The following is an 11,880-nucleotide window of genomic DNA, read 5'->3' on the forward strand; positions in this document are numbered from 1 at the left end:
ATATATATATATGTATTATATGAAGCGTATACGTCTTATGCACAAATATAGTACATTTGTTATTTTATTTAATATATCTATGTTTATATATTTATACAAATATTATAATTTACCCCTTTCTTAAACATATAATTTTTAAGTTATTTTAGAAAATAAAAAGAAAGTTATAATTTTTTTAAATTAATATTTTATATATATAGTTCACTATTTTTAAGATACACCATTTTATAATATAAATACGTAAAAATGAAATATATAAATAAATAAATAAACAAAAATGTTAAATGAACTTCGAAGTATTTTTTGTGTTATAAATATTTTTGAAAATATTTATAACTATTTTACTTTTAATCCTTTTTTCTTTTTTTTTTTTTTTTTTTTTTTTTTTGTTGTTGTTTTTGAGAATAACACATTCTATAAATATAGTATATACATATATATTTCTACAATTAATCGCAAACGTAATTAAATATTCACAAAAAAATAAATTAAATAGGAAAATATAAAGAAAAATGAAAATTAAGAAAAAAAGTAGTATATATTTTTATAAATATTGTACAACTCAAACTAAGATGTGTTCTTTATCTAATTAAGGAACAAGAAGGATAATACCATTATTAATCCTATTGAACTATTTACGACATTAAACACACTGGAACATTTTTCCATTTTACAAATTTTTTTTTCAATATCATTTGCATAATCTAATTCGTCTTTAGGTTTATTAGCAGAGCCAGGCTTTATTCTAACTTGAATACCATTTCCACAAGTTACACTACATGGGGACCATTCAGTTGAAAGAGAATTTTGTATTTTGTTTAAATATTCTTTTATGTGCTTATCACTTGGTTCTTCGTTATTATTATTTTTTACAGCACTGTTGGCATTAGCATTTTCATCTACATTTCGGTTTGGGTCATTTGGCATATTGTGACCTTGTCCATTACCTTGATTGTTTTTATTAGGATTTGCATTGGGGTTTGCATTTGGGTTTGCATTTGGGTTTGCATTTGGATTTGCATTTGGATTGGCATTAGGATTTGCATTGGGGTTTGCGTTTGGGTTTGCATTTGGATTTGCATTTGGATTGGCATTAGGATTTGCATTAGGATTTGCATTGGGGTTTGCATTAGGATTTGCATTGGGGTTTGCGTTTGGGTTTGCATTTGGATTTGCATTAGGATCTACGTTTGGGTTTGCATTTGGGTTTGCATTAGGATTTGCATTGGGGTTTGCATTTGGGTTTGCATTTGGGTTTGCATTTGGGTTTGCATTTGGGTTTGCATTTGGGTTTGCATTTGGGTTTGCATTTGGGTTTGCATTTGGGTTTGCATTTGGGTTTGCATTTGGGTTTGCATTTGGGTTTGCATTTGGGTTTGCATTTGGGTTTGCATTTGGATCTACATTTGGGTTTGCATTTGGATCTACATTTGGGTTGGCATTGGGATCTACATTTGGGTTTGCATTTGGATCAGGATTACCATCCGCTGGTTGCTTTAATTTTTTATGTTTTGGTTTCCTTAATTTCTCGTTGTCTTCGTTATTTCCATCATCATTTTCTCCAAGTGATCTACTATTTTTTTTAAGACTATACCAATTTTCCTGTTTCCCATAATAATTCATTTCTAATTCATTATATAAATTAGTGCCTGCATTATCATAATTTAATTCATTTAGAACCCTTGTGTTTGACGAACTTCCATAGCACTGGTATTCCTGGAATAAGGCCTCAACAAATAAAAAGGAAGAAACAGATAAAATAGCTAATTTTCTCATCATGAATTGTAATTTATAATATACGTGGTTTCTACTTATTTTTACACGAATATATATATTTATTTATAATTTTCTTTTTTTTTTTTTTTTTTTTTATATATTCACAAAAATTTTCTTTTAATTAATATTAAAACAAGAACTATATCTTATTTATTAATAGTATATATTATATTTGTCTTGTTTTTTATACGTTACATATTTCCAAAATATATAAAAAAACACAAAAAAAAAAAAAATTATAATGAAAAATAGTGTATGTATATAGGTATATTATATATATATAAATATATATATATAATTTTTTTTTTTAATATATATTAAAAATATTTTTATTATTGTAGCATTATGATATTATGAAATATATTTGAGTTATTTGATAATTCAGAATTTATGACAAGTATGATAGAAAGTTACAAAAAAAAAAATATATATCCAAATCGCATGTGTAAAATATAGAGCTTCTCGTAAGTTCTTCTACCTTTTTATATCTGCATGTAAAAAAAAAGGAAAACATTATATGCTTCCTTAAGAACATATAGTGAATTTATTTTTTTGGTTTACCACCAATCCATTTTTTTATATGTGCATGTAAGATAAGAATAATTTCTGTTTTATAATTAAGCCCCCCTTTACCCCTCCCCCCCCAAAAAAAAAAAAAAAAAAATTAAGGAACTTATACAAAATGTGCATGTTATATTTACAATAATCCCATAAAATGTTTGATTAAACATATGATATATATGTGCTCATGCTTCCTGATCATAGCATTTTTATTAATTTCATCTTTTAGGTATGTTCTTACATAATAGTTATAAAATACACACCAGGCATGATAAATGCAACATATTATTTAAAAAATTATAATAATAATAAAATGCCCAAAAGAAAATTAAATAGTTTCATTCGTGCTTTTTTTTATAAATTCACTTTTTATTATTTTAACAATTAAAATTTTAATTTACATACAATTACTTTATCACGTGCTTTAAAAAGGAAATTATATTTTACTAACTATAAATATGAAATAAAACAAAAATATATTATAAAAGCTTTATAAAATAATATTAAAAGGAAAAAGCAAGTACTTATGTTAATATTACACCTACTTATAATGTATACTTAAAAATAATTAAAATAAAACACAACAATTGAAATAAGCTCAAACATATATATATATATATATATATATATATATATATATATATATATTCATACTTTTAATAAACTTTTATTAATTCTTATCGTATTAGGTATATGACTATAAGCTAAATATTGTTGTATATATATATATATATATATATATATATATATATATGTATATATCCATTTATGCCTATTTAAAAAATAAAAAGAAAAAAACAGCCAATTATATATTTTAACTTTTTTCCTGTCTGTTCAGAAAAATCCTAAATGGTACATATATTCATGTATAGCAAAAAATATGCCCTTTTAAAGAACTTTCTTCGGAATAATAAATATATTATATAGCAGTAACACAAAATATTATAATAACAATATATATATATATATATATATATATATATATATATTTATATTTATATTTATTTATTTTCTCATAATTATATACAAATCTTTCTATTTTTTTTTTTTTTTTTTTTTTTTTTTTTTCTTATCAATTGTTCATATCAAATATATTCAATACAACACGAATACTCACTTATATTATCTTTTGAGACGTGTATTTTTTCATTCAGCATTAATTTTTTGTCCTCATTTTTTTCAAGATGAAAATCCGAATTTGAATTTTCATTTGTATTAAATGGGGATAAAGAGGATGAACGTCTGAGATTTATTTTTTCCATGTTTTCTTTTTTTTTTTCTTCCAATAAATCCAAATAATATTTTAATTCGTTTAATTCTTCTTTTTTTTGATTTTCAAGAATTTCATGATAAGCACTTTTATTACTTGTTACACATGAATAATTATGTTTTTCTTTATGAGGTGTATTTTCTAATAAATCTTCATCATTTAAGATATCGTTTCCATTTTTGTTTTTTAAATCTATATTTTGTTTTTCTTTTTGTTTTTTTTCCTCCTTTTCCATTTCCCTCTTTTTTTTTTCTTCTTTAATACAATTATAAAATAAATCAATTTCATCGTCATAATTTTTTTTTTCATATTCTTCCTTTACATTACTTTCAGTTATATGTGGTGAACTTTGAGTTCTTGTAGGTTTAGTATTTAAAATTAATGCGTCTTCATAGGTCCACGCAAATATACCTGTAACTCCATAAAATTCTTGTGTATATTTTTTTTCCTTATTTTCTGATTTATTATCTTCTTCATAAGAAAAATATGATACATTTATATCATCAATATAATCAAAATTATTTATTTTTTTCCTTGAAAATCCAATAGTACTCCATCTGTTTTTTTTTTTTTTTTGGTCATTTTCCTCTTTAAATGTACCATAACTTTTAGATTCGAAATCCATACTTTTGGGTCGACGCTTTTTTACTTTTTCTTTTTCTTTTTCTTTTTCTTTAGGATGATAAATAGAATTAAATGAATATTCGTCTTTTCTAATATTATTTGAATGTTCATTTATTATATTGTCTTTATAATAATTCTGAAATAAAATAACCTGTTTAACCGAATCATGCTTTTTATTTTCCATAGGAACATGCTCTCCTAAATGTAAATTTAATATATGACGATTCGTTATTTTTTTCATTCCATAATTATTATTATCATATGTATCTTCATAATTATCATCCTTATCTCGTTCTTCGTATAATTCATCATATAGTTTATTACATTCATCTCTTGCTATATCTTCTTCATCTTCATTCGAAATATTTTCATTCCTATAAATTTCATAATTTACTTGGTCTTCAAGTTCGGTGGGAACACTACTATCTGACTCACTTTTTGAAGAATTCAAAGAAGACTTTTTTTTCCTCTTATATTTGGTTAACAAATTTCCTACAATATAAAAAAATATATATATACACATATAAATAAATAAATAAATATATATATATATATATATATATATATATATATATATATATAATATAATATAATATTTATATTTCTTTTTAGATCTAACCAAATATGATACTCATCAATGACTTTTTTTTTCTGTAACTTTCATTTTTTATTGCACCTATTAAAAAAAAAAAAAACATATATATAATATAGATACATATATACATATGTATATATTTATTTTCGTTTATTTTAATTGTATTAACCATTGATTAGATAAATTGAAAATATGGTGATAGCATATATTAATAGAAATAACCTTTTCATTATAATAAAGGATACCTTCGTACAACCTATGATCTATGTAGTTACATTTATAATCTTAATATTGATAAATGATAAATTTTTTAAAATAAAATTTTATAAATATTTCGTATTATTCTTATTATATTATATTATATTATATTATATTTTTTTTTTTTTTTTTTTTTTTTATCCATAATGATAATTAAAACGATCTACATTTTTATATTTTATTATTTTTTTTAACATTTTTAATTAAAAAAAAACATATCAACATTTTATTTATATTTTTGTGGTTTTAAGATGAATTTATTTTTCCTCATAATGTTTATTGTCTTATACAACATTATGTTACAATACATACAGGAATATATATATATATATATATAGTTACAAAAAATCAAAAAAAAAAAAAAAAAAAGAAGAGACCACAAGGAAGGGCATAACCTTATTATAAATAATCTAAAATTTTTACGAATTTAAACAAATAAAATATAACTATTATATATAATTTGTTGGAGTCCATTTTTTTTCTTTTTCTTCCACACTGTGAGTTACACTTTGCAACATTTTACAAATTCCAAAAAAAAAAAAAAAAAAAAAAAAAATTACACTTATACATATTATTTTCTAGAAAAAATGTTGAAAATTTATATATGGTTATTACATTTTTATATATGAAATAATAAATTATAAATACTAAAATTTAGATATACAAATATCTTATAAGTTCTTTCAAAAAAATATATGCTAGTACAAAAACAGTTGTAAATTATATTGTAATATCTTATTAACATCTTATATATGTGTTCTATTGTTCCATATAATATATATATATGAAATAATATATGACAAAATTTATACATTCTTAAACCTTTGTCTTCAAAAAAACAAAAATGTCGATTTGGTAAATTTCTTTTTTTAAAATAATAAATATATATATATATATATATATATATATATATATATATATTGTATGTGCTCACACATGTTTCGATATTATTTATTCATTCATTTTAAAATTGAATATTTATATATCCCATTTTTACCTTCCACATAATATTATATTTTATATATTTCTTATTTTTCCGTATTTAAAAAAAAAAAAAAAAAAAAAAAAATAATTCATGATTTTTATATTTTCATTTCATCTTCCCTCCTTTGTTATACTTTTTATTTTTTATTCTTTATTCATTATTTTTATTTTTTATTTTTATTTTTTATTTTTTATTTTTTTTATTTTTTTATTTTTCTTTTATTAATAACATATAAATAAGATGAATCATAATGATCAGTTTTGAAACCTTTTTATTATTAAATGGTGAGACCTTAAAATGCTATTCTTTTTTTGAACATGTGTTAACATATTATATTTCAAAAAAGCTCATAAATATTTTTTACGGGAAATATGGAAAATATTACAACATTGAAATATGTTCATGTGAAGAGTTAAGTGTTGAAAATTTATTTTATTCGAAAAGTATCAATTTTGGTGATTCAACAGAAAAAAAAAAGAAAGGGGATAAAGATATATGGGATTTTTTTTCTCAAATAATATTAAGGAAGAGAGAAAAAAAAAAAAAAAACATAAAGACTAGTGCAAATTATAAAAAAAAACAAAATTATATAAATGATGAATATAATACAACTGATCGGAAATCTAATCATTTTAATATATGTAAAAATGACAAATATGTAAAAAATCATATTACACATAATATTTGCAAAAATTATAATTGTCATGAAAATATGTTATATTATCAAGAATATAAAGAGTTATATAATGCTCCTGAAGTTATATGGAATTATTATCTTTTAAAAATACTTTATTTTTTGTATCATATCCATTTAAAAAGAATAAAAAAAAAAAAAAAAAAAAAATGTAAATATGATAAGGAAAAAACATTCTGTTCATTTTGTACTTATATAATATCCCTATTACATTATGAAAATAATATTATAAAAAATAAAGATAAATTACTTTTTTTATTCTTGTTTTTTTTTTACTTTACAAATTGGAATTTAAACAATCTAATAAATAAAAAATATAGATATAAGAAGTTATTATATCATGATGTCTATTATCATCATTACAATAATATTAAGAAAAAAAAAAAAAAACACATCAATATTAAGTATTGTAAAGATTTATATGAAGAAGCTATAATCACACATTTTTATAAATTAAAATATTTAGATATACAAAAGTTATATAATAATCATTTTTTCCATATACATATATATCGAGAAAAAAAAAAGAAACCAATTCTTATTATATGTAAAAAATCATTATATTTCTTTAATCACATATATTTAAATTACTTAAGAATATATAATTATTCAAATCCCATTTCATTTAATACTGAAAAAAAAAAAATTATTAAATCAAACTATCAAATAAAATGTATAAATTCTTTTAAAGAATTGAAAATGTTTAACATAAAAGATTATACTCTTTTATATATTATACTCAAATATTATGATATTCATAATAATAATAATAATAGGAAACAAAATAATACATTTGAAATATTATATATATTGTTAAAAAAAATAATCACACAAAGATATTTTAGTAATAACCTTCAATTCTTATTTAAATCATTTTTTTCAATCAACCGATTTAATTTTATTCCTACGCTTATCAAACAATATTTAATACATTTTATTTACAAGTTTTTCTATTGTCATCATGAAAAAAAAAAAAAATTTCCATATGTTTTACCCAGTCTGACTTGTAACCCTTTGATGTTAAAATTTGAATATGTTAAACGTTGTGCAATCACCACAACAAATATAAAAAAAATAGGAAACAGAACAAAATTACAAGCAGCAACAATCAAAAAAAAAAAACCAACAACAGTAATAACAACATACAGAATGATAACATATAATTGTAAAAGGGAAAAAAAGAATTTATATATAAAACTTATCTACTATACCACATTATGTGTTTACATATCTTTATTACATAATAATAATTACTACAACTTCTATTACATTCTTGTACATATTTTAAAAAAAATAAAAAGTGACATATTTTGCCAAAAAATACATCATTTCCTTAATGAGCTAGCCAAAATTGATCCAAAATGTCAATATATATGGAATGCCAAAAAAATGTTTTTTTTTATATATCTCAAAATGTACATAAACAAAAGTAAGTTTATTTTTCAAAAATATAAGAGAAAAATGGGAAAAAAAAAAAAAAAATTACACACATATATTTTCCCATCTTGTAATAAAATAAATGTAAAAGAAGTTATATCTAAAAAGAAATCATATAAATATTATTTAAGTCCAAACAAATTATTGTCATTTCAAAATATAAGTAATATTAAAGATTATATGAAAGAGAAAACAGAATGGTACAATAAAAATATATATATATATATATATATAAACAAAAGAATATGTAAAAATATATATAAAGTTCTAAATGTTCATAATAAAAATAATAATTTTATAATTTGGAAATATACACCTATACATTTCAAATATACAGAAAATTATATATTTGATTTATATGCTCATTTAGAAAATAAAATGGTAAAATATATACATGTCAATTTTGATTTTTTTATTAAAATATTAGAATGTAAAACGTACAATTATATGGCTGCTTCACATGTTTTTACATTTTATAATATTTTGTCATATTATTTATTTGATATAAAAAAAAAAAAAAAAAGGGAAAAAAACAGTTATTACATACCATTTCAAAATAAATCTATAAAATATATGTTCATTACAAAATATAAAAATGTCTTACATAAAAATTTGTATTACTATGCTTTTCATTATATATTTCTTCTTCTTTATATTAAAAAAATATATTCTGCTGTCATTTTTTATTTAGAAAAATATTTCCATGTAATTCGTATTAAAAATATGTTCACGTATCATTTAAATTGGCTAGCTCCTACAGAAAATACAAAAGATACAAAAGATACAAAAAATACAAAAAACAGAAACAGAAATAAAGAAAAAAAGGATATTATAAAAAATAATTATATAACAATTCTATATAAAATGTGTATAAATGATCAACACATTATCAACTGTCATCTGAAGGATAAAAAATATTCAAATAATATGAAATCGTTACATATAACACAAAATCAAAATTATGATGAAATAATAAAAAATAACTCTGATATTAATATTAACCAATGTGACAACTCATTTTATTATGATATATATACGTGGCAGAGAAAAAATATAAGAAATATTCATAATTCCTATTATCATATAAAAAATATTATAAAAAATAATCATGTTCTGTATGTATATAGTACATATTTGCAATTTTTCTTATTATGGAGAAAGAAAAAAAAAAAAAATTATGAAGACGATAATAATCAGACATATTTAAGACAATATAATGTACCACTATTTTTATATAAAAAACTAAAAAAATTTTCAAGAAATTATAAAATTATTTCAAATAATATGATAAAATTATTAAACGAATATTATAGTGAAAATTGTTATATACATATTTATTCAACTACTTTTAGAAATATCATATATTGTTTATGTAACTATAACTTTTTCATTTGTCAACTCTTTTATAATTTAATTTTTCCTTTATTATTTATAACAAATAATTATCAGGCAACCTCTTCAGGTAAAGAGCAAGAAAATAAATATTTATATACACATAAAAATACATGCAAACTCTTTGTTTATTATGATAATTATTTTGCTAAGGAATTAAAATATATGAGAAAATATTACAACATTATAAAAATGAAATATAAAGGACAAACAACAATAGGAAATCATAATAATAATAATAATAATAATAATATATATGTAAATACATATACAACTCATTCATTTAATAGCTCATTAAAATTTCATAATCAATATGTAAAAAAGAAAAAATATAGTGATAATGTTTTATTTTTAATTAACGAAAAATATCAAAAAAAAAAAAAAAAATGGATTTGTAATCATTTCCATATCTATTCCATAAATAATGATATGATAAATTATACCACAACATCTACTCATTATAGTATTTTAATTTCATATAATAAGATGCAAACAAAAAAAAAAGAGAAAATCAAAAACAAAGATGGAATAATAAAAAGTTATCATAAAAATAAAACTTTTGAGTATATCTACTTTAAAAATTATTGTCATATATTTTTTAAATGTATAATTAATCTAATACATGAAAACTGTTTATATCTATACCATATATTAAAAAAATATTACACACATAATAATTCCAAGGATATAACAATATTTCGAGCAGAAAAAAAATTTGTACACATGGATCATTACGATAATATAAGTAAATCTACATTAAATTTAAAAGAATGCTGTAATTTTTTATATAAAATATATTTAGATATTTTCCAATTCTTTAAAATATTGAAACAAAAAAATTTTAATTTTTTTTATGTCCTACGAGTATTTGCTATAGATTCATTAAAAAAAAAAAAAAAAAATATATATTTTTTAAAGTTCTTTTTTTCTATACATTTCCTTATTTTTTTATGTGAATATACATACATTTTTTCTTCTTTAAAAGAAATATATAAAATATTAAAATTTGTATTTAATAAAAAATTTTATATCCCTATAAATACATATATACAAAGAAATTCATTTTAAAATATATTTCTTTTTTTCTTATTATTAATTTGCTTTTTTGTTTCTATACATATTTCTTCATACAAAAATATACATACATATATATATATATATATTTATTTATTTATTAAATATACATATTTTATTAGTTTGTTTTAAAATTTATGATAAATCAAATTATAGTTTTTAATAAATATGAAAAAAATAAAAGACATGAATAAATAAATTGTCTAATTTAAAAATATAATATCAAATACGAAACAGTTAACACAAAAAAAAAATAAAATAATAAATAAATAATAATAATAAATTAATAAATTAAAACTAAAAGGATTTAAATATATATATATATATATATATATATATATATGTATGTATTAAATTTTATAAATCCACTTAATATTATTTTCTTAGGATTATTCTTCCTTTTTCTCTTGCTTGTAAGCATATATTGCACATGAGCATTTTCTATGTTTTACATAATTCTCAACAATATATTCAATTCTTTCATTTAATATATCATATAAATTCATATAATTTATTTGTAGCTGCTTTCTTACTTTAAATTCTTTTTCTAGTAATAATTTGATTTTGCTATTACTTGTTTGTATTTGTTTTTTTAAATGTGCAATATTTTTCTGATAATTTAAAACTTCTCTTTCGTATATATTATGTTCACTGAAGTTCATTATGTATTTCATATTGTTCTCTTTTGTTTGTTCTTCTTTTTGTAATAAAGTTAATTTCTCCTCTAGCATACTTCTTATTGAATACTTTTCATTTATTTCTATACGTAACGATTTCAAATCCTCTATAATGTTCTTTATTTTTTCGCGATACGTCTTCTCATTCTTGTCTTCATAATCTTCACTCGCATCCTTGTTTAGAAACGTTAAAGGGAAATTGTCGAAAAGTATTTGTTCACTCATTTTAAAAAAAAAAAAAAAAAATTAAAATAATTCAATGGTATACATAAATAAAATAATAAAACGATAAATATATACATACATAAATAAATGCACATATATATATGTAGATAGTTAATAAATAATACTCTCAATCATATTACAATAAAATTTAATAATGTTATCATTTTACTCTCTTATTTTATTTTATTAATTTTAAATGCATACAAAATGTATACTTAATTATTTATCCATATATTTATGTAATATAATATAAGAAACGCGATCGAAATTGTTAACACATTTTCAATAATTATAATTATGAAAAGACCATAT

General features: G+C 19.6%; 4 protein-coding genes across 4 annotated transcripts; 1 reads left to right on the plus strand and 3 right to left on the minus strand.

Annotated features, from left to right (window-relative positions):
- Positions 1 to 585: 585 nt before the first annotated feature.
- PF3D7_0304600 (circumsporozoite (CS) protein) lies at positions 586 to 1,779 on the minus strand (the record flags this gene model as incomplete). The annotated part of the gene is made up of 1 exon (XM_001351086.1): positions 586 to 1,779. One exon carries the CDS (start codon positions 1,777 to 1,779, stop codon positions 586 to 588), a length of 1,194 nt encoding a protein of 397 aa, XP_001351122.1.
- A 1,643-nt stretch (positions 1,780 to 3,422) lies between these two features.
- PF3D7_0304700 (conserved Plasmodium protein, unknown function) lies at positions 3,423 to 5,056 on the minus strand (the record flags this gene model as incomplete). Its single annotated transcript, XM_001351087.2, has 3 exons — positions 3,423 to 4,723; positions 4,851 to 4,907; positions 4,996 to 5,056. 3 exons carry the CDS (start codon positions 5,054 to 5,056, stop codon positions 3,423 to 3,425), a joined length of 1,419 nt encoding a protein of 472 aa, XP_001351123.2.
- A 1,263-nt stretch (positions 5,057 to 6,319) lies between these two features.
- On the plus strand, positions 6,320 to 10,660 carry PF3D7_0304800 (conserved Plasmodium membrane protein, unknown function; the record flags this gene model as incomplete). The annotated part of the gene is made up of 1 exon (XM_001351088.2): positions 6,320 to 10,660. One exon carries the CDS (start codon positions 6,320 to 6,322, stop codon positions 10,658 to 10,660), a length of 4,341 nt encoding a protein of 1,446 aa, XP_001351124.1.
- Positions 10,661 to 11,055: 395 nt separating this feature from the next.
- PF3D7_0304900 (conserved protein, unknown function) lies at positions 11,056 to 11,568 on the minus strand (the record flags this gene model as incomplete). Its single annotated transcript, XM_001351089.1, has 1 exon — positions 11,056 to 11,568. The coding sequence occupies one exon, from the start codon at positions 11,566 to 11,568 to the stop codon at positions 11,056 to 11,058; it is 513 nt and encodes a 170-aa protein (XP_001351125.1).
- Positions 11,569 to 11,880: the final 312 nt, after the last annotated feature.

The sequence above is a fragment of the Plasmodium falciparum genome (assembly GCF_000002765.6).
Source record: "Plasmodium falciparum 3D7 genome assembly, chromosome: 3".
Classification (NCBI taxonomy): Eukaryota; Apicomplexa; class Aconoidasida; order Haemosporida; family Plasmodiidae; genus Plasmodium; species Plasmodium falciparum.